This window comes from Crocuta crocuta, unplaced genomic scaffold (assembly GCF_008692635.1).
Source record: "Crocuta crocuta isolate KB4526 unplaced genomic scaffold, BGI_CrCroc_1.0 scaffold6, whole genome shotgun sequence".
Lineage (NCBI taxonomy): Eukaryota > Metazoa > Chordata > Mammalia > Carnivora > Hyaenidae > Crocuta > Crocuta crocuta.
In genome coordinates this window covers 1,585,489-1,609,135 of record NW_027531917.1, presented here as the reverse complement: position 1 = coordinate 1,609,135, position 23,647 = coordinate 1,585,489, and the positions used below count along the sequence as shown (strand labels likewise).

Below are 23,647 nucleotides of genomic sequence, written 5' to 3'. Positions count from 1 at the left end.
ATTTTGCTTCTCCTGATTTGCTTGTGATCTGAAGCTGGCATCCCTGTTCACCTGGTCATACCGTCCCAAACCACTTCCTGACTGGGGACCCCTTCATTGCTGCCCACATCCAGCCCATCCAGACCTGTGGATTCTGTCTTAGCAATGCTGCCCAGCCCTTTCTTTCCATTTACTTTCCTCTTCCTCATTGCCTCTCCACCAGGGTCAGCTCAGTTCTCTCCTGGATTATGGCAGTAGGGCCTAAGGGCCTCTGGGCCCCCCAGTCTTCCGCATCTAGGCTGCTTATAGGTTAATTTTGCCTGCCCCAGATTCTTTCATGTAGCTCAGTGTTAAAGACCCAGTGTCTCCGACGGTCAAAGGCACCAAGTAACCTGTCACATTTGTGTTATCACCTTTGCTTTGACTACCATAGAAACGAACTGTAAGTTTTTTATGACTCTTCCTAAATTTTTTTTTTTGTTGCTCATGCTGTTCCATCTTCCTGTAAATCCTTTCGGTTAAATCCCACCTATGCTTTAGGGCCTGCCTCCTTTGCAAAGATTTTCCTTCTGGAGGATTTTTTCCTCCACCACGTTTTGTCTTTCTTTTTAGGCCACTCATTGAACTTTGTATCCTTCATGATGTTTAATCATAATCGGTTTCGTTTAATATAGCATGTGTGTGCCTACCTTATCATTTCTACAAGATTATAGTGTACGTGAAAGAAGGGACATAATTATTCTTTTTTCTCCTGCAAACTGCTAGCCATGGTTTCAGCAAGATTTAGAACTTCAATAAAAAATTGTGTAAATCCATTTATATATATATGAATACAGACATATACATGTACATACATTCATCAGTTTGCTACGATGGCCTTGCTTTTTTTTTTTTTATAATTTCTGAGAGAGAGGGAGAGAGAAAGAGGCAGTGTGAGCAGGGGAGTGTCAGAGCGAGCGGGAGATACAGAATCTGAAACGGCTCCAGGCTCTGAGCTGGCAGTCAGCACAGAGCCCAATGCGGGGCTCAAACCCACGAACCGTGAGATCATGACCTGGACGCTTAACCGACTGAGCCACCCAGGGGACCCCATGATGGCTTTGTTCCAGTGCTGAACTAGACAGGGGTATAAGGCACTGTTTTGTTTTTTTTTTTAATCCCTGAGCTGTGCCCCCCAAAATTCAGTAGTCCAGATTATAATCTGAGGACAGAAAAATGGCTTCAACATCTATCTCAGTGGGGTGCCAAAGGCAAACGCTTTGGCAAACGTTAAATTCCGAGGGCAAAAGCTGCTCTGAGGCGCTGGAAGAGACAGCCCTTTAGGAATCTTCCAGAGACGCCCTAAATGGAGCAGGCGGGAAGCTGGCGGCGACAGGGCGGGCGGAGTGCGGAACGTGCAGCTTCCAGGACTTCCCACCCCCTGGGAACCGGGCCGACCTGTTCCCACCGCTGCCTTCCCGCCTCCACGCCTCCCTCCGCAGTCCCAGAGCCCCACGCCGCGCGCCTTCCTCCCTGGCGCCCGGCGCGGCTTCTCTCGGCGGCCGGCCAGGGCTGGGGTCCGGGGCCGGGAGGCGGGAGGCCGCGCTCGCTCGGGGTTTCCAGGCGAAGAGGGAGAAAACAACCGGTCTGTCTGGGCGGAGCCAGCCGGGCGGGGAGAGGGCGGAGGGCACATTGCCTCATCCTGTACATTTTACTGGAAACGGGACGCATCCGGAGGAGGGGCCNTAGCCGGGCAGCCCCGGGCCGCGCCCGTGCCCGCGCCATCCTCCCGCCGGCCGGTCCCCGAGCCCGTCAGAACCGCAGCCGGGAGGTAGTCGCGCGCAGCGAGTGAGTGGCGCAGGAGTCTGGGGTCCCCGAGCGCCCAGCCCGGGAGCATGATCGTGGACAAGCTGCTGGACGACAGCCGCGGTGGAGAGGGGTTGCTGGACGCGGCCGGCGACGGTGGCCTCATGACCAGCCCGCTGAACCTGGCCTACTTCTACGGCGCATCGCCCCCGGCCGCGGCCCCGGGCGCCTGCGACGCCATCTGCTCGTCGTCGGGGCCCTCGGCGCCCGGCTCGCCGGGCTCCGACTCCTCCGACTTCTCCTCCGCCTCGTCCGTGTCCTCCTGCGGGGCTGTGGAGTCCCGGCCGAGAGGTGGCGCGCGCGCGGAGCGCCTGCAAGGTACTTCTCCGCCCGGGCGGGAGCGCCCCAGGCCCCCAGCACCCCCAGTCTCCGCGAGGCCCACTCGCTGGGAGGGGAGGGTCAGAGCAACCCAGGTGCGAAGTACCTCGACCCGGAGTTAGGTGGCCTCTGCGCGTTCCTTAGCGGCAGTATATAATCACACTATCATCATATGCTAGGCAATTACTGGAAGACCTGCTCTGTGCCAGGGCATTTGATACAACTCGATGCCCTTTGACCATGTGTTAAGATCCGGGCGCCATCCAGTTGGCCTGGTAGCTCAAAGCGCCTCTAAGAGCAGAACTCTGACTTCTGGGGTTGGGGATGAATCACATTAGATTTTCTCACACTCTACTTTTTTCTTTCCTTTTTTTTTTTTTTAAGCTTTGTTAAACTGTAAATTCACATAATTTGTGGCTAGTGTTTGGATCGGATGTAGGTATAGGGTATAATTTGGGGTTATCAATGAGGTTTGAGTACTGTGTTTATGGTCTACTTCATTTTTCCTAAGTATTTGTGGAAAGCTTAAGTAAAAAGATTTTATGTTAAAGAAAGGAAACTGATACTAAGAAGATGTGAGATGAAACTGGACTAAAAACCAGCTCAGATAACGCCTTTAGTGTGTGATGTTTTCGGGTTTAGGAAGTCTGCCCTGAATTTCTGTGGTCTTGTTTTTCTGTGTGCTTTAGAATGGTTAAGCTAAATCTAGTCGAGATGGGGATAATGTTTCCTTGTGCTGTGAATTGGTTAGTTTCTTTTCTTAAAGAGCCGAGTTGCATAACTTGGGGGAAAACAGGATGACACTGTGGGCAGACTAAAGAAAGTCTAGATAATCCCAAGTGTTAGAAAGTTTAATCAGCATGATTTTAAATTTTTTTTTAAATGTTTTATTTATTTCTAGGAGACAGAGAGAGACAGCGTGAGCAGGGGAGGGTCAGAGAGACAGGGAGTCACAGACTGAAACAGGCTCCAGGCTCTGGGCTGGCAGTCAGCACAGAGCCCGACGCGGGGCTCGAACCCACGAACCGCGAGATCATGACCTAAGCGAAAGTCGGACGCTTAACCGACTAAGCCACCCAGGCGCCCCTAATCAGCATGATTTTAAAGAACATTCTTGTTCAGGTGTTCCCTACTGCTAGCCACTTCTGTTTTGCTTATCTTTTATTTTAAAAAGTGAGTTTTTATTTTCACTTAAAAAGTAATTTAAGCCACTCGATTTTATAAAGTGCTCCCTGTATGTTAAATGTATGTATGTTTTAGCATATGCAAAAAGTGCGCGCGCGCGCGTGTGTGTGTGTATGTGTGTGTGTTAGAACCTTTTCTCTCACATTTGGCCTTCGTTTGGCCGAAACTGTTTTGCTCGTTCCTTGGTTTACCACATAGACATAGGGGATTTCTGAAACTGAATTTTTCTCTCTGTGACGTTGAATTATTAACTACTGTCATTCCAGAGACATGCTGTTAGATTCTGACAAGATTTTCCTAAACTTAAACATAAAATCAACTCATTGTTTAATTTGCCCCACCACTGAGTGGTTTCCTCTCATATGTTTGATATGTCTAGATCTATTCAAATTAGGCATTGTTTCTTGTCCCATCTTCTTATTTTTTCCTACTCAACTGAGTGGCTCAATTATTCATTTCCTGACTTCTTCCATGTTTTCTTTGTGTTCAACTCATCCCAAGAGGTTATGACATACTAGTGGTCAGAAGCGGAATGCTCTACTCATAGACTACATTTTAAAGTACATTTAAAAATTTAAATATGAAATGAGATTATGTTCTTTTAACTTAGAAGGCCTGTGTGAGCAATTCCACAAACCACTGGTGAGGGGAAATCCTGTGTGTGTATGACGAAATGTGTTTTAGCTTAGTGAATTTAAACGGCTTTCTTGGCATAGGTGAACTGAAGGAAATCCTAAGAAACAAATCTAAGACATTGTTAATTGTTATACCTTGGCACATTGACATCTTTGGAGGAAGTTTGTTTTGTGCTTTCTTAGGGGAGTGGAATTATTAGACTTTTTAAACTACTGTGTGGACATAAAGCTTTGTTTTGTAAAAGCTGAAAATCCATCATTTATTCCTTGCTCCCTCAAGGTTTTTCAGAAGTCAAGAATAATTACAGATTTATGAGAGGGTGGCAAAATCTATGATTGAGTCTCTTGGGTGGATGGGGCTAAAAGACAAACAAGCTTAATTTGGGTTTATCTGTTGGCCCCAGGGCCCCCTGAAACCCCAGTTCTTTGAGCTTTATTTTCGTAGGGTGCCTGGGGGAGAAAGGTATTAGGAAATGAAGAACCCTTAAGTAGGGCTGGGGACCGACATGCAAGGTCATTGACCAGAGTGAGTTGGAAAGGCTTTGCTGTCTGTTTGTTGGGGTCTTCATACGTTCGACAGCTATGCTTTTGAGATGATCAGGATTTGTGTCTGTGAAGAGATTTAATTGGGGTATGTTTTGTTTTCTTTCGAACAGTTGAACCCCATATGGGGGTTGGAAGGCAGCAGAGAGGACCCTTTCAAGGTGTTCGTGTGAAGAACTCAGTGAAGGAACTCCTGTTGCATATCCGAAGTCATAAACAGAAGGCTTCTGGCCAAGCTGTGGATGATTTTAAGGTGGTACCTCTTTTTTGTTTTGGGTCAAGGCAGGGAGGTTATTCTGTTAGGGTAGTTATTATTCTCTTCTGACCTGGGTCCAGTAGCTCTTTTGTAGACCACAACGGAGTCATTGGATAGATGGTGCATTGATCTCTGTCTGCTGTATTCCTATCACTTAGACTGGTACTGGGCAAACAAGAGAAATTTAATGAATGAATACGTGAAGGCAACTTGGGAGCAAAGAATCAACGGAAATGGAAAAGTTTGACTAGAAAGGGAAAAACGTCTAATGGCCTTATTAATTTTGTCTTGACCTCAGTTGAACTAAGGTGAAAGGGAGAATGGGGAGAGTTGTAAGATGGAATGAAAATTAAGATAGAAAATAAATATTGCTAGGATAACTATCAAAGATTTATGGTGAACTGTAAAGAGTGGTAGAGATAAGTCTGTGTATTGATGTTTATTAAGCAGAAAACCATTTAATATGTACTAAATTAGAAACTCTTTTTCCTTATAGACACAAAGTGTGAACAGAGAGCAATTCACAGGTAAGAGTTCCTTCTATTCATAATAATGAGGGGCTTTAGAGTGAAATAATGTAGTGTGGTTATGGGTAAAATCTAGAAAATAGAGTGATCATAGATTCCATATTCCTTTCTTGGGTATAGAATTGAAGAGCACACTGTCATATAGTGGGAAAAGGAAAGGACCTGATTCACTGACTGATGGACCAGCTTGCAAAAGGCCAGCTTTATTACATACCCAGTTTTTGGTAAGTATCTCACCAGTTTCCTCTGAATACCCTCTGGAGATTTTTCCTGGAATAATTTTGAAAGAGAATCTGTAACTTAACTTTTTCTTCTTTTCCAGACACCACCTCAAACACCAACACCCGCAGAGAGCATGGAAGATGTTCATCACAGTGAATCCAAACAGGACAGCAGTGCCGATCTGCTTCAGAACATAATCAACATTAAGAATGAATGTAGCCCAGTTTCCCTGAATACTGTCCAAGTTAGCTGGATGAGCCCTGTGGGGGTCCCCCAGGGCTCTCCCCGAGAGCAGTGTCAGGACTTCCACAGAGGGCAGGTCTTCTCTCCACCTCAGAAGTACCAGCCATTCCAAGTCAGCGACTCCCCACACCTGATGGATCAGGCCACCCTGTACCAGTATTCTCCACAGAGCCAGAACCTGCAACAGCCGCCGCCACCACAGCATTACACCCACAACCCAACTCTGGAATACAGTCCTTATTCCAGAACGTCCCAGTCCCCCAACTATGAATCAAACCTCTTTCAGGGTCAAGAACCACAGTTCTGCCCAGATCAAAGTTTTGCATCCCTTCTGAATAGTCAGGGATCTGAGAATATTGCTGTTCCCATTCAGAATCCCCCCAGTGTTCAGCAACAGAATGATGCCCACCTGCAGAACTTCAACATGACGCCACACGGTGCCTGTGAGGCCATGGTGGGGCATGACGCGGGCTCTACGCCTTTAGGCACTTCGCTGCCATTCCCGAACATCATCGGAAATCCAATGAACACCACACAATTAGGGAAGTCATTTTTCCAGTGGCAAGTAGAGCAGGAAGAAAGCAAATTGGCAAATATCTCTCAAGATCAGTTTCTTTCAAAGGATGCAGATGGTGACACGTGAGTATCCTTTTCTCTCATGTACCTAATTTGGCAAACTATACTTGTTAGAAGTAATGGGCACAGAATTTCTCTAGGGCACACCAAGCCAGACCTTAGGAAGTGGCTAATTGGGATGCCTAGAGCAGGTAGAAATTGCTGTTCAATGACAGCTAAAATTTCAAGCGTTTTCCTTTCTTTTATTTTCTGGCTGAACGGATTACCTGTTTATGTGTCTTCTTTCAATAATAAGCTTTGAAAGCCCAGGGTAGATTGTGTCTGTGGAACAAAAACAGATCATGAGTAGTTGGTCATGATCAATTGTGAGTGGACTTGTAGATTGATCCTGATCTGTCATGACATCTTTGTGACCGTGGGCAACTTATTTAACCTCTCTGTGCCTGAGTTTCTTGACACGTAAAATGAAAAGATCTCCCTCATAGGCTTTTAGGAATATTAAAGATAGTTAGTTTATAGCGATCAGCATGGTGCTTGGCATTCTAACTATTTCTGGTAGCTTAACATATCCTGTTGCAACTCAGATGTGTTATCAATCTAGCAGAAAAGACAAATTATGCTCTATAAGTTTCATTCAAGTGCACCAGCATGTCAGGAAGGAGGCTAAAGGAGGAATTTTAATTTTTATTATTTTTTTAAAGATGAACTTAGTGAAGTCAGAGTAATTCTCTTCTCTTTGTTTCCCAGGTTCCTCCACATTGCCGTTGCTCAGGGGAGAAGGGCACTTTCCTATGTCCTCGCAAGAAAGATGAATGCGCTTCACATGTTGGATATTAAAGAGCACAATGGACAGGTGAGGATCTTGACAGAGTGAAATGGCAGAGATGTGGTTATGGTGAAGAGAAGACTAACCAGTCTCATATTTATGTGTCGATCCTTTTAGAGCTGGTGACCAAGAGAATTCAGTTAATATTAACTCTGAGATGTTGACTCTTTGCCACTGTCAACCTTGAAGTTATTAATGTTAACTTTGTAGTTATTTGACCAAAGATTAACTGGGTATAATAAAGCCACGCCCTTAGCTTATTGTAGTTTCCTTGTGTTAGAGTACTTTATTTCTCTATGTGGGATTTTCCCCTCAGTCTTAGTTTATGTTCATATTCCTTGTCAGGATAGTGTTATGTATTTAAAAAAAAAATCTTTCTTTCCTCTGAATATCCACAGAGCGCCTTTCAGGTGGCAGTGGCTGCCAATCAGCATCTCATTGTGCAGGATCTGGTGAACCTTGGGGCCCAGGTGAACACCACCGACTGCTGGGGAAGAACCCCTCTGCATGTCTGTGCTGAGAAAGGTCACTCTCAGGTGCTTCAGGTAGGAGGCTGCTTCTGCTGTCACAGGGCCAAAGAGATAGGGCTTGGGTAGTAGAAGTCAGACACAGGTTGCCTGTTGTGAGATGTATATTTTTAGCCAACCTACTCATTTCTTGGGAATACTAATAGATAAGTATTTGTTTAACTTGTCTTTTGCTAACATGTGTCTGTAAATGTTGCAGGCAATTCAGAAGGGAGCAGTGAAGAGCAATCAGTTTTTGGATCTTGAGGCAACTAACTATGATGGTAAGCAACAGAAATTTTATTGGATGAAAAGCCATGTAGAGAGTGGAGCCCATCAGTTCCGAGGGTATTAAGTTTTATACCAAGAAGGAAGGGCAGTGATTAAAGTTAAAGTATTGTATAGATAAAATTAGCACCAAGACCCAATGGAGGGAATCTTTGGATTGCCTTCCTGGTTCTTGTGGAGCCTACTTTGTAGGTCATTTTAGAGCCCATCCTCAAGGTCTGTAATCATAGAACAACTGAAATACTTGATGTGTGCTTGACCACTGCTTGACCACTGCTTATTGTACTTTTTGTAGGCCTGACTCCTCTACACTGTGCAGTTGTGGCCCACAATGCTGTGGTGCACGAACTGCAGAGAAATCAGCAGCCGCATTCACCTGAAGTTCAGGAGCTTTTGCTGAAGAATAAGAGCCTGGTTGACACCATTAAATGTCTGATTCAAATGGGAGCGGCCGTGGAAGCTAAGGTAAATTCTCAGTAGAGTTTAGAGATGGACTAGGGAAGAAAAGTGGTTAGAGCAAAAGACCTTATTTCCCAATTATAAATTAAAACTTTTTCCTGTTTTTCAATTAATGGAGTGAGTAGCAATGCATGAATTGTTAAGAAGCTTAGATTTTAAAATCATCAGCTTTTTTTATTTGTTTTTAACGTGTAGATTATCATTCAAAAAATCATTGAGCTGTGAAACAAATTAATCTTTGTTTGAAAGGAAAAGAAAATGCTTGAAATTGATAGTATCATTTTGGTGTCCATTTTCATATACTAATAATAAGAGTGGCGCTCTTTTGTAAGGGTTGCTGTATTGATGTAGGATCCGGACTTAATCTTCTGGTTTTTAAGCTGGAAAACATTTTATTCTCTTTAAATTTGAGGTTTATTTATGGAGTATCTCCTATGTACAAGGCACTGAATTGGGAGCTCTGGGGAAAAAATACTTAAGACCTTGGGAAGTGGAAGAGGTGAGAGCTGCAGCTAAGTGTAAGTCTACACAGGGTGGCCACCAAGTCTGGAAACACAGGTGAATACAAAGTAAATTTTATTGTATTATATTACAGCATATGATAAAATAGAATTGTCTGTGTTTCTATATTTTATGGCTACCCTGTATGTAAGAGCAGGCTGTGATCAGAAGCATATAGGCAAATTGATGGGGAATTTAGGAGGAATAAGATTTTGTTTAGTCTGGGATGAAGGAAGGGTTTGCAGAGAAGACAGTGTTCACAGTGAATCACCAACGGTGAATCAGACACTTGTGAGCCTGGGTAAGAACCATATCCAAAAGTGGCATCTAGATGTTCATTTTTTTCCCCTCTTGTCTTTGCTAAGGATCGTAAAAGTGGTCGCACAGCCTTGCATTTGGCAGCTGAAGAAGCAAACCTGGAACTCATTCGTCTTTTTCTGGAGCTGCCCAGTTGCCTGTCTTTTGTGAATGCAAAGGTACTTTTAGAAAGCTTCAGTAACTGCGCTAGCCGTGGAATGACCTTTGCACCTTCTTCAAGCTTTTGAGCCGCTTTCATGAAAACCTCCCCTTCTGATAGGTGTCATTTTATCTCTTTGTCTTTAGGCTTACAATGGAAACACCGCCCTCCATGTTGCTGCCAGCCTTCAGTATCGGGTGGCACAATTGGATGCGGTCCGCCTGTTGATGAGGAAAGGAGCAGACCCAAGTACTCGGAACTTGGAGAATGAACAGCCAGTGCATTTGGTTCCTGATGGCCCTGTGGGGGAACAGGTGAGCGCTACAGAAGGGGCATTCGGTCTGAAACATCTTCCTTTAGATGAGGTTGTGCAGGGCAGAGGCCAGCTGGTGGTGTTCACGTGTGCTCTGTCAGTGTCTGTGTTTCACAGTGCCTTTGTAGCAACGTTGGAGTCCATTGCTCTGTTTCTAACGGAAGAGGAAGAAAGTTGAGGGTTATCCATGGCCTCAAAATGGTCAAAAGTCAGATTGTCTTTTCTTCTATAACACAAAGTTGGGTGTAGAATCAGTCAGAATGGTTTGAGGTTTTGGAAGCTGATGAAAGATGAGGTGCCAGGGTTCCTGCAGATATCGAGGAAAGAGAGTCTTAGTTTTGGTAAGTAATGGGCCTTCAGATTCTGGGTGTGAAATGAGTCAGTCTCTGTAGAATATGCGGGGTAGTCCCAGGGACACAGTGAGTACTTAGTAAACATTGGCCGTTAACAGTTATTTCTATCTACTAACTGATACTAAATAGGAAATGGAAGGTTGTTTATGTAATTCAGAACCTAGAAATACTTTAAACAAAGTTATGCTTTACTTATATGGTTATATATTATCTTTGGAAATTGTTGAAGAGTTTCACATGACTCAACTTGTTTTGATAACAAGAACTGAATCTTTTCCAAACTTAAAATAGATATATATATATATATATTTTTTTTAAGTTATTTATTTATTTTGAGAGACAGAGACAGAGAGAGCACACACATGTGGCTGGTGGGGGTGGGGGAGGCAGAGGGAGAGACTGAGAATCCCAAGCAGGTTCCATGCTGTCAGCACGGAGCCCAGTGCAGGGCCCCATCTCATGGTTCATGAGACCATGGCCTGAGCTGAAATCAAGAGCTGAACATTTAACCCACTGAGCCACCCGTGTGCCCTAGAACTTAAGATATTTTTTATGGAAATCTTTCCCTGGGATAAATGAGGGTACCTGTGACTATGGGCAGGTCATTACAAACTTTGATAATCACAAAATAAAACCTATAGAATTCAATTTAGCCTTTTCTTTGATTCATAGCCCTCATTGTGACCATAATGTTGCAGGAACTGCTATTTGTAGAGCTCTTCATAACTTAAAGTGAATTTCTTAATAATTCGTAAAGAGTTTTCATGTATGTTGTACCACTTAATAGTTACAAAAACTTTGCAGTGTAAAGGTTCAGCTGAGAAAATGGGGACTCAGAGATCCCACAAATAGGAATCATCATTGACTAGGAAATCATCATTGACTAGCAGAGCCTTACACCCAGTCTTAGCCTCTGCTTCCTGTGTGTGGTGTGCAGTTATATAGCGATGTTTGTCAGACTGGGGTATAAAGTTAATCACTAGGTATATATTATGCACAGATGCTCTGATTGGATATCATGGCAACCATCCTCATTTGAAGGCTTTTTAAAGATATACTTATGTGTGTATGAAGTGGGTTTTGGGTTCTTGATAGTTCAAGCTGATTTCAAAATAGGTGAGATACTATAATATACCACCATTACTGCCTTATATTAAATGTTCTTACAAATAGCAGGAGTAGATACTAGGAAAGGATTATATAGCTTACTTAAGCTATTGGAGATTTTCAACTTTAAGTAGNCAGGCTCTGAGCTGTCAGCACAGAGCCCGACACAGGGCTTGAACCCACGAGCCATGAGATCATGACCTGAGTCAAAGTCAGATTCTTAACCGACTGAACCACCAGAGGTGCCCCTCAACATTAGGTAATTTTTAATGGACATGCTTTACTCTCTTGCACTCAGAGAGCATTATAGATCTGTAATAAGCCTTGAAAGGAGTTATAGTAAGATGTAAAAAAAATTTTTTTTAATGTTTTTATTTATTTCTGAGAGAGATAGACAGACTACAAGCAGGGGAGGGTCAGAGAGAGTGGGAGACACAGAATCCGAAGCAGGCTCCAGGCTCTGAGCTGTCAGCACAGAGCCCAACGTGGGGCTCAAACCCACAAACTGTGAGATCATGACCTGAGCTGAAGTTGGACGATTAACCGACTGAGCCACCCAGGCACCCCTATAGTAGGATTTTTAAAGTCACCTTAAAGTCGCGACACGTATTGTTTCATATTTCTTCATATATTTACTTACAAGTTGACACGAGTGTTGTAGAGTACATGAAAAAGGAATGAAACTCTGAAGGAAATGGTACTTTAACATAAAAAATAAACCTCACAGATCCTGTTTATTTCTCTTCCAGATCCGACGTATCCTGAAAGGAAAGTCCATTCAGCAGAGAGCTCCACCATATTAGCTCCATTGACTTGGAGCCTCGTCGGCAACACTCACTGTCAGTTAGGCAGTCCTAATGTATATGTACATAGACCATTTGCCCTGTATTGGCAAATGTAAGTTGTTTCTATGAAACAAACCTATTTAGTTCACTATTATATAGTGGGTTATGTTAAAGGAAAAGAAGAAAAATATCTAATTCCTTTTGGCAGATTTTAATATTTCATACCCAGGTATCTGGGATCTACACATCTGAATTTAATCTTGAATGGTAAAATTGACTTCAATTAACAGTAGCTTTTGGGTAGGACAGGGCTTTGATTTGTGGCGTAGGGCATTGCTCGTGTAGCTATTGCCAGTTTAAAAGTAGGTAAATTGTAAATGTATTTTTAAAGAAAGATGATAGCATTCGAAAGAGAAAAAATAAATCTGTAGTGTTGAGGCTTCATCTGGACTGACGCAGTACCTGATAGCTGTTGTTGGTGTCGGAAAATGTCTAGGGTCTGGACTAGATGAAATGTACCGTGGTTAAAATTTGATTTTGGCAAATTGTATATAGTTGTTGTTTTTGTCTTTTGAAGTATTTGTACATATTTGGTCATTGACATGGCTGCATTTGAAATGTGTAAATCAACAAAATAGAAAAGAACAAGTGAATTGTCACTATTTAAAAAAATTATACATGTTCCAAAGAGCTGTGTAATCATCGTCTGTCTACCATCTCTGCAGATGAAACAGATGGAGAGTCATTCTCCTCCTGGCTGACAGAGCCATTTGAATTGTAAATATGCTTTTATTCATGCATTGAGATGAGACAAATTATTTGTCATGAATTGCATGCTCTTAAAGAGAACACCTCTTGATGGCTCACTTTCTAGATTTTGTAATTTACTTGTTAGAATTTTGTTTTACCTTTATTGAAACATCAAAAAGTCAACACTGAACCATGTCTTACTGGTTTTCTATTATCAAATAATGTTAATACACAGTGATGTTTTATATTACTATTCAGAGAAAAATGCCATGTTTTTTAGTAACCTTGATTCTATTAATATTATTTTGCTTTACCCCTTGCATACACCAAGGAATGTATTTGGCTTTGTTTCATACACTAATTCACTGTAATAAATTTGATTCATTAAACCCCCCCCTTTTTTTTTAATGAGAAGTCCCACAAGCAACTGACTGACAAATCATCTTCATAGCTAAATCCTTTTTAAAAAAATAACCTTTGGAGATTGATCACATTGTTTAGACTCAGTATGTCTTGTGGACAAAAGTTAGTTATAGTTATTTAGTATCTGTAAATATAGCTGTATTATGAACTCATGGAAAAATTCATGCATGGACTTAAATAAACATTAATTCAGTTAATCTTAAGGATGTTCATCTTCAGGATGTGTATTTTCTTTTCCTAGTCTTTTATATATATTTCCCTAGGTTGAAAAAGTGCTATTAATTACTAATCTAAATACCTTTAAATTAATGTATTTTAATTTGGCTTTCTTTGAGAATATGATTCCTAAAGGTATTTGTGATTTAACATAAAAAATTTCTTTGCCAAGTTCATAGAGGGTTTATTGGGTTCTGAAAATATTATGAAACCTTAATAGATACTGTTGATCATTTAGAAATTTATGTACCAGAAAAGCTAACTCTTTATGTTTGTGACTTTATTTTTCATACTTTATTTTCTGGGAACAGTGAGCATAGGAAAAACAGTTTGGAGATACCAGAATCATCCTGAGAGCTACGAGCCTGGGAAGATCAGTAAATGGGGTCCTTCTCATTCCCAATGTGCCATTTTCACATGGTGTGAGAACAAACATACCAACATCTGTCAGTGTCAGTCAGCTACTGCACATACATTCTATTCTTATAACCTCTTTTGAGAATCTGGTAGAAGCTATGAATCCTTTCCCTGGAAAAGTGCACCTATGCATATATGTGCAAATTCTGTAGACAACATCAGACTTTACAGATACCAAGAATCCATGGCTCAGGTTAGGAATCTACTGTAGGTCATTTATTTCTGTAAATGTAGGTCTGTAGGTCAAATATTTCTCTAGGTCAAATATAATTTGTCTTCTTTCATTACCTTTCAATGCAACCTGATAACCAGAACATTAGAACTGATAACATCCCTGTGAAACAGGTACACAGTGAGCGTTTTTTCAAGTGAGATTAACTGTTCTCTTAATCCCAAATTCTCTCATAATTAACTAATTGAACCAGTGTTTAGGAAGCATATGACTTGCGTATCTCTGTGTGTGTGCATGTGCAAAGCTGTATAATGAACATTATGAGGCGTTCAAAGACAGAAAAGATAAAAGGCATATTTCTTAAGATGTATATGTGGGAGACAAGACATGCACTTTGTTAGGTAACATAAATGGCGGAAGAAATACTGATTCAGAAGAATTTATATCTCAAAGGGGAAAACAAGGGAGACTTTAAGGTAGAGCATTTGAGCCATACCTTCACAAGAGTAGATTTGGATATTCATAGATGACGAGGAGAGAGGTAAAAAGGACAGAAAGAGAAAATGATATGAACCAAGGCAATAGTATTTTGGGGGATCCACCAGTGATTCAGTGTAGTTTTGTTAGCATCTGAATGGCCAATTTCATCTTGTGTTCTACCTCAGACTGGAAGCATTCTCATGAAGGGCATGTTGAGAAGCATCCTCAGGCCATCCAGGGGCTTGGCAGGAGAGGGTGCTGTGATTGATAACATACCTCTGCTGCAGAGGTATGTGGGGCGGCTCTTGATGGATATTGTTTTGAAGAATGAGCCCCACAGAAACCAAGACTGCATGCTCACTGCTGAGATCTCAGTGTCTGGCACGTAGAAGAAACTCATAAATGAATTGGTTAAATGAGTGAATGAATGTATGTAAATACTGATTGGGATCATTGATAACTGGGCAGAAGTAATGCCTCGAGCCAGAGTTCTATTATTAAGTAATAATGAACCAATGACTATTATAGTTTTGAACCTGACTCAGCCATATAATCTAATGGTGACATCAAAGATATGTTCACAAAAATGGGCATAGTTATGCTCTTTTTAAAATCAGGTGGTTCCTTTTGTAAAGGACTAACTCTAAAGGCACCTGGGTGGCTTACTCAGTTAAGCATCTGGCTTCAGCTCAGAGCCTGAAACCTGCTTCGGATTCTTCTTATCTCCCTCTCTGCTCCTCCCACACTCGCCCTCTGTCTCTCTCTCTCTCTCAAAACTAAATAATAAAACATTTTTTAAAAAATTTAAGAAAATGTAAAGGACTAACTCTAGTACCATAATTTTGGTATTTCACTAAGGAATCCCCTCAAGCGACCAAATTTTCCAGTTCTATTTGTTAATCAAATTGGTAACATTTAATTGTTTTTACTTAATCAGGACAAGAGAATTTCCTCAAACTCCTTTAACCTTTAATAAATGTCAACTTCTTAAACTCAGTACCACATCCACTGATGATAACATCAGTTCTGTATTGAATGTGACCTTAGGGAGAAATCAACTTTACCCACTGGCTAGGTTCTCAATGGTTGCTCTGAGATCAGGCCTGGATATGAGGTTTCAGATTAGTTAAGACCAGACTACTGGGTTTTTGTTTTTCCTGGTAGTGCCCTGGATTTGCCCTTGAGAGGAGGGGAGTGACCATCTTATTCATCATCAGATCTGATGAGTAGCATAGTATCTGACATGTAGTAGAGAGTAAATAAATACTTCCTCTTTTTTTTTTTTTTTTAAGTAGGCTTTACACCCAGTGTGGAGCCCAATGCAGGGCTTGAACTCAACCCTGAGATCAAGACCTGAGTTGAGATCAAGAGTTGGATACTTAACCGATGACCCACCCAGGCGCCCCAGGAAATAGACTTCTTAAATTGACTTACTTTTGTAGCTCTTTTATGTATGTATGTATGTATATTTTTTTGAGAGAGAGAGAGTGCGAGTAGGTAAGGGACAGAGAGAGACCCAGACAGAGAATCCAAAGCAGGCTCCAGGCTCTGAGCTGTCAGCACAGAGCCTGATGTGGGGCTTGAACTCATGGACCATGAGATCATGACCTGAGCCAAAGTTGGATGCTTAACCCACTGAGCCACCCTATAGCTCTCTTTTTAATGTATATTTTCTCAGCATAGTTTATACTTCAATAAATATTTTATCACTCACATGGAGTTTAACATTTTTAGTGCAGAAATACTTTCATACTTCAGCTTTACACCAGCTCTGATTACAGTATATTTTCTAACCCCCTTTGGAGTCTGCATAGACCCAGAAACATTGCATGGATGGTGCATTTCAAAGTGGAATAAGACTCAAGATTGCCCCTAAATGTGTCCATTTTTCTTAGGTGTATTCTTTGTCCTCCAGCCCCATGGTCTCTTCCCTTGGCCTATTGATCCAACTGGGTTTTGGAATGAGACAGAGCCAGATAGCTAGTCCAGCTGCTGAATGCCCAAGGTTCAAGGTTTCGGTCTTCAGTGGATATCAGCATCTTTTGTAAAGCTTATTAAATGTGCAAATGCCAGGGCGCCTGGGTGGCTTAGTCGGTTAAGCGTCCGACTTTCGCTTAGGTCATGATCTCGCGGTTCGTGGGTTCAAGCCCCACGTCGGGCTCTGTGCTGACTGCCAGCTCAGAGCCTGGAGCCTGTTTCAGTCTGCGACTCCCTCTCTCTCTGACCCTCCCCTGCTCACGCTGTCTCTCTCTCTCTCCTAGAAATAAATAAAACATTAAAAAAAAAAAAAAGAATTACATTTAAAAAAATAAAATAAAATAAATAAATGTGCAAATACCTTGGCCCCACCCCAGAGTTCCTGAGTCAGAATTTCCAGGGTTCTCAGGGTTCCTGGCAGGTATATGTGAAGATGATTTTAGTGCACAGTTTGTCTAAATTATTTAGGAAATGCTGACTCTGAAGATGTGTGGCTTGGCAGTGGCCATATGGTGGTAACAGAATGGGCTGCTGGAATACTCAAGGGGATAAGGCAGCAAACTGATGAATGCCTGCTATATGCTAGCCACGTTGGATCCCATGTCATAGAAACCAGCTTTGAAAAAAATTTTGTTAATGTTTATTTATTTTTGAGACAGAGAAAGAGACAGAGCATGAGCAGGGGAGGGGCAGAGAAAGGAAGACACAGAATTGAAGTAGGCTGAGCTGTTAGCACAGACCCTGACATGGGGTTTGAACTCATGAGCCGTGAGGTCATGACCTGAGCCCAAGTTGGATGCTTAACCGACTGAGCCACCCAGGTGCCCCCATAGAAACTAGCTTTGAAGGAGAAATCAGGAGTCATCGAATCTGTTTTGTTGTTGTTGTTTGTTTTTGTTTTTTGCTTTCAGAAAACACTTTTTTCTAGAGTTATTTTGGTTTTCAGCCTCAGGGGCATTAGTTTCCTAGGACTATGTAAAAAATGACCACAAACCTGGTGGTTGAAATTGAGAGAAATTTATTCTCTCACAGTTGTGGAGGCCAGAATTCTGAAATGAAGGTTTCAGAAGGACCACACTTCCTCCAAAGGTTCTAGAGGAGAATCTGTCCTTGCCTGGTTCTGGCAGCTCCAGGCAGGCGTTCCTTGGCTGGTGGTAGTGACATCACTTCAGTCTCGGCCTCCGTCTCATGTAGCTTTCTCCTTCTCTGTGTGCCTTTTAAAGGACACTTGTCATTGGATTGAGGGCCCACTGGATAATCCAGCATGACCTCATCTCAAGATTCTTAATTACATGTGCAATGACCCTTCTCCCAAATGAGGTAATGTTCACAAGTTCTGAGGGTTAGGATGTGGACATGTCTTCTTGGAGGCCACCATTTAACACACTACAGCAGGGAAAGATCATCATCTTTTCTCCTATCATTATTCTTTTCACGAAATGATAAGGGGAATACTTCTTTTTGAGCAATCCTGTAGTCTTGTTTTCAGAATCTATGAGCATTTTTATACATAACTGACTTAACAGAGGATATATCATCTCCATTTCAATACTTGCCATTGACCAGGAGACTCATTTAATGTTGATAAATTAGTAGAAACAGTAAAATAATTATTGAGCTGTAATTTAAAAATTATTATAATGGTTGGGGCACCTGGCTGGCTCAGTCAGTTAAGCATCTGACTCTTGGTTTTAGCTCAGGTCATGATCTCATGGTTTCAGTAATTCAAACCCCACGTCTGGCTCTGTGCTGGCAGCAAGGGGCTTATGTAGGGATTCTCTCTCTCTCTCTCTCCCTCTGCCCCACCCCCACTTGCATTGTCTCTTTCTCAAATAAATCAATAAACTTAAAGAATTATTATAATGGTTAAAAGAACTTTAATTACTTGAAATTTACAACAAAGCTTCTTTGATTATCAGACGTTGTTGCATTCTCTGGTACACATGTGAATAAACTTGCTACTTTTTACCTTGATCACACTACCTAGAGCTACCCATGTAAAATGCAATGATCATAAATTACATGCCTTCATTTTTGACCATCTGACCTTGCAATGATAAAATCGAGGTAGGCACCACTGGAAACCACAGACATTTGAAAGTGAAAGATCAACTCCAGGAAGTCGATGGTTTCAGACAGTAAATACTGATCCACTTTGCCCAAGCCCATTGAAATATAGTCTTTTAGGTCTAAATATTACTTTTTCAAGTGGCAGGATTCTGGATATTTAATTGAAAATAGGGATTTCAATAGCTCTGGGTGCCTCTTGGTAGCTGAATGCAACATATATTTCCTATTGAACAGTTTCGTACCTTTGGGCTTGACAATAGAGTAAATTTAAGATTTTGAAATAATACTAGATTCCTTAGCTTAATTGATTTGGAGCATAAGTTTGAAATCATTGTTTATTTTCTCAATTCATGGGGTCTTAATGCACATGGCCTTTTCTCTGTATCTGAAGCCAAATAGTGTGGGCTGCCTTCCGAGCCACGGAAGCCTCAGATGTCAGCTACTCCACAGGTGAACTCCGTCTTTCAGGGCTTAGGGTGTGAGCTTGAGCACTTATTTGTCTCAGTGAGAATCTGCCCATCAAAGCCTGTCTTTCTGAAATGGCTCTGAATGATTTTATTTTTACTTTGGGTATCACTTTCATTCATCTTTGAAAAGCCTTTCTCTCCCTTTTTGCCCCAAGAAGTATTCCTTCTAAAATTACATTAAAATTTTTTTAAAATTCTCCTTTTTAGGCTCTTGCAGGTATGGAAATATGAACTGTTCACCTTCAGAATAGTAGTTTTGTAGACAATTACAAATATATCACTTGGGAAAACAAGAAAGCATTTGGGATTTTTGGGTGCTTGTACCCAAAAGATCCCTGGATAATTTTTTAACGAGATGAGTTTCTGGGCTCAACTTGTGGAAAATGTTAAAATTAATATATTACATTGCAATGTGTAAAAGAAAAATAAATAAATGAGACACTTCTAGGGCCTTACAAAATTATTTTTTGTATAGACTAAACAAAGTTTAGATCAGTCTGATCATACAGACTGATGAGGACACTTCATTGAAAGCTCAGGCTCACAGATTCCTTTTTAAGACATTTTATTTCCAAGACTGTATAAGTGAGTCAGTTTTTTTTTCCCCTTCCCTCAGCTGAAGTTATATCAAATCTGTTATCAAGGCCAACATATTTGTTGAATTAATCTTTCTTTTTCTATTTTTCTTCCATCAGCCATGTCTGAGTTTTTATGACTTCATTCCTTGATTGCCACAATAGGCTTTTTAGAAAACCATTTCATTATGGAAACGTTCAATAGTGTCTTGAAGCTCTGTGTACCTATCAGGAAGCGTTATCCTTTGTAATCATTTTACCATTTGTATTTCATCCCCCTTACTTCTTTCTTGAAGATGTTAAAACCCTCCCCACTCCTCATAGAATGTCAGTATGTATTTCTAACAGATAACCAATTTGTGTCTCTCCTAGCATTCTAATTAGTCTTCCTTCATTTTTTAAAAACATTTTTTAGATGTTTTTACTTATTTATTTTTTTGAGACAGAGACCGAGTACAAGTGGGGGAGGGGCAGAGAGAGAGGGAGACACAGAATCCAAAGCAGGCTCCAAGCTCTGAGCTGTCAGCACAGACCCTGATTATGGGCTCCAACTCACGAACTGTGAGATCATGACCTGAGCCGAAGTCGGCCTCCCGACCTACTGAGCCACCCAGGTGCCCCAAAGCCATCTTTACTTTAGTTTATTCCATCTGTCTGACCTTCCATTATTTCAGGCTGTCAGGTGGGTCTCCTCACTACTCAGGTGACGCCCTGTTCATTCCTGTTTCTGCTCATGCCCTTGCCTACCAAAATTCTCTGCATCATAGAAAGCTCTGCTCAGGTGCCACTTCTATGGTGCTTTTCGCAGCTCATCCTGATTTCTCTCTGCCCTGAACCCTTGGGATTTAAACACAGTTCCTTTAATTTTAAAATCTGGTATTTTTTATCGTATCTCAGTCTTGTTTACTGGAATCTGGGAAGTAGGCTCTGAATTACTGAGTAGTAGCATTTGTTTTTAAAGACAACTTTATTTTTTTAATTTATTATTATTATTTTTATTTTTAGAGAGAGAATGTGTGCTTGAGCAGGGGAGAGGAGCAGAAGGAGAGAAATGGAGAATTTTGTTTTTAATTTTTAAAATATTTATTTATTTTTGAGAGAGAGAGACAGAGAGTGAGTGGGGGAATAGGCAGAGAGAGAGGGAGACACAAAATCTGAAGCAGGCTCCAGTCTCTGAGCTGTCACCACAGACCCCGATGTGGGGCTTGAACACATGAACCTCAAGATCATAATCTGAGCTGAAGTCAGATGGTTAACCAAGTGAGCCACCCAGGGTCCCCAGAGAGAGAGAAAGTCTTAAGCAGGTTCCATGCCCAGCACATAATCTAACATGGGGCTCGATCCCATGACCCTGAGATCATGACCTGAGTGGAAATCAAAAATTGGATGCTCAACTGATTGAGCCACCCAGGCGCCTCTAATGACAACTTTAAAATGTTTGGGTGAATGGTATCTCTAGGGATACAAAGAGGTCAGTGGTCCTGGACAGAATCTAGCATCAGTATGTTGGGCAGAATTTTAAGATGGCTGCATGGTTTCTGCCCTTGGTGTCACTCCTGTGATTACATTATGTTACCTGACAAAAGTTATTTTTTGGATGTGATTAAGGTTACTAATCAGATGACCTGAAGATAAGGAGGCTATCCAGATGGACCTGATATAATCACATGAGCCCTTTAAAGGAAGAGAGTTTTCCGTGGCTGGTCATAGAAGAGGAAGAAGTCAGAGAGATTCTAAGCCTGAGAAGGGTTAAACCTACAATTATGGGCTTTGAAGATAGAAGAAGGGGGGCTATGAGTCAAGGAATGCAGGTAGTTTCCAAATAGCTGGAAAGAAAACGGGATCTCATGGGGCGCCTGGGTGGCTCAGTCGGTTAAGCATTTGACTTTGGTTCGGGTCATGATCTCACAGTTCATGGGTTCAAGCCCCGCATCGGGTTCTGTGCTGGCAGCACAGAGCCTGGAGCCTGTTTCAGATCCTGTGTCTCGCTCTCTGCCCCTCCCCTGCTCATGTTCTGTCTCTCTCTGTCTCAAAAATAAATAAACTATATATATACATATGTATATAAAGGGATCTCAGTCTGACATGCCTAAGGAACTGAATCCTGCCAACAGGCTGAATAAGCTTGGAAGCAGATTCTTCTCCAGAACCTTACAGTCCTGCCCAGTCCTGAAGTTTGGCCTTGTTATACTCCATGCAGAGATACAGCCAAGGCCACTTAACTTTTTGACCTGCCAAACTGTGAGATAGTAAATGGATTGTGTTTTAAGATGCTAAGTTTGTGATAATTTGCTATGCAAACTGCACCAGAGGAAAACTAATACAATAGATAACATAGGATTTGAGTATGTAGTGAAATTTTGTTTATTACCTGCTATTCTTTATTGAGATAAAATTGACATACAGCACTGTATGTAAATTTAAGGTGGATAGCATAGTTACTTGACATCTTATGCATTGTGAAATGGTTGCCGCAGTAAGTTTAGTCTAACATCCATCGCCTCATATAGTTGCATTTGTTTTTCCTTGTGATGAGAACCCTTAGGATCTACTCTCTTAACTTTCTGATATACCATACAGCAGTGTTAACTACAGCCGTCATGTGCATTACATTACCAGTACTTATAACTGAAAGCCTGTACTTTTTGACACCTTCATCCAATTTCTCCAACTCCCACTCTCCTCCTCTGATAACCACAAATCTGTTCTCTTTTTCTATGAATGTTTTTGTTGTTGTTTTTAAGGATTTTGTGTGTCATCCTTTTGCCGGGGTCATACTAATGTTCTCTGTTTCATTCCAATTTTAATATATGTGCTGCTGAAGTGAGCATCCTGTTACCTCATTAAGGCTCCCAATCTGTAAGGGGGGGGAGGTTTTCCAGTAGATGGAGGCACTCATCTTCGCACATGTGGTCATTGCATGGGCTAGCAGTGCCCTTAGTTTAGGATGCTTTGCTTTTTGTTCATCAATTTCTGCCTGCAGATAGGAAAATTTCAAGGAGAGGATAGCTTAGCTCTCTTATTGCCTGTGTTTTCAAAAAGGGCTTTAAAAGGCTCCTAGAGTAGGAGAGGGTAATTAGGACAGCTTATCTGACAAGCATTAATGTTGGTTCACTGTGCGGTCAGACTAACCATTACCTCTGGTATGAGGTATTTTGTAGGGAAGATACCCCTACACTCTGCAGCAGCCAAGATTTCAGATGGTAGAACTTACTTATAAGATAAATGCAGACACTTATTACAGGAACTGGTCAACAAATAATTCATGAAGATGCTGAGGAAGATGAGAACTGAAGGTCCAGTTTCTTCTGTAGCCCAGAATCAGGGATGGTGGGCAGGGGCTAGTTTAATGGGCAACTATTTCTCCAGCCATGCACGTAAAACACAAATGGTTCGACATTTATTTGGGGTGCCTGTGTGTGATTCATAAAGAATTTGTTCCTTGTAAACTTTACTGCTGAATGACTCATTGTAGGATGATGATGAAGATAAGGCTTCTAATTTAGAGTTAGGCAACTGTCTTTTTAAAAATCGACTTTGTGAGGTATAGTTTACATACAATGAAAGGTACACATTTTAATTAAGTGTATACTTCAATGAATGCATACACCCATATAACCATCACCACAGTCAAGATATAGCACATTTTCATCACACCAGACAATTCCCTTATACACACCTCTTTGCAGCCAACCCCTCTTTCCACTCACTGCTCTGATCTGATTTCTATCACTATAGATTGGTTTGCCTCTCTCGCACATCATATAATTGGAACCATACAACTGTGCTCTTTTGCATTGAGCTTCCTTCACTCAGCATGATGCTTTTGAGATTCACCCACATGGTTACATTTACTAGTAGTTCCGCTTTTATTGCTAGGTAGTATTTTATTGTGTTCATAGCACAATTTGTTAGCCATTCACCTATTGGTGGGTGTTTGGGTTGTTCCAATTTTTGCTGTTATAGATAAAGTTGCTATGAACAGTCTTTGTGTGGAGATATGGTTTTGTTTCATATTGGTAAATGCTAGGCATGGAGTAGCTGGTCCATATGATAGGCATGTGTTTAACTTTAAAAGAAACTGTCAAGCTGGCTTCCAAAGTGGTTGTACCATTTTTCACTTTCAATAGCAATGTTGAGGAGACCCCACTCTTGTGTATCTTCCTCAGTGGTTGG

General features: G+C 41.5%; 1 protein-coding gene and 1 non-coding gene across 2 annotated transcripts; one reads left to right on the top strand and one right to left on the bottom strand.

The window, feature by feature from the left end:
* Positions 1-1,720: 1,720 nt before the first annotated feature.
* NFKBIZ (NFKB inhibitor zeta) lies at positions 1,721-13,067 on the top strand. Its single transcript, XM_077774900.1, has 12 exons — positions 1,721-2,142; positions 4,619-4,758; positions 5,258-5,288; positions 5,409-5,512; positions 5,611-6,392; positions 7,077-7,182; positions 7,554-7,700; positions 7,882-7,945; positions 8,245-8,414; positions 9,275-9,385; positions 9,513-9,680; positions 11,889-13,067. Exons 1-12 carry the CDS (start codon positions 1,854-1,856, stop codon positions 11,940-11,942), a joined length of 2,166 nt encoding a protein of 721 aa, XP_077631026.1. The 5' UTR covers positions 1,721-1,853; the 3' UTR covers positions 11,943-13,067.
* A 9,128-nt stretch (positions 13,068-22,195) lies between these two features.
* LOC144240597 (U6 spliceosomal RNA) lies at positions 22,196-22,302 on the bottom strand. The gene has a single exon (XR_013337769.1). It is a non-coding gene; the product is annotated as a U6 spliceosomal RNA (small nuclear RNA).
* Between the last annotated feature and the right edge of the window lie 1,345 nt (positions 22,303-23,647).

What these genes read in the sequence shown, in the direction of transcription:
- NFKBIZ (XM_077774900.1), top strand. Translation starts at nt 1,854, where the DNA reads ATGATCGTGGACAAGCTGCTGGACGACAGCCGCGGTGGAGAGGGGTTG. An exon ending in GCGCGCGGAGCGCCTGCAAG is followed by an intron (nt 2,143 to 4,618) that starts GTACTTCTCCGC and finishes TCTTTCGAACAG; the next exon opens with TTGAACCCCATATGGGGGTT. An exon ending in TTAAAGAGCACAATGGACAG is followed by an intron (nt 7,183 to 7,553) that starts GTGAGGATCTTG and finishes GAATATCCACAG; the next exon opens with AGCGCCTTTCAGGTGGCAGT.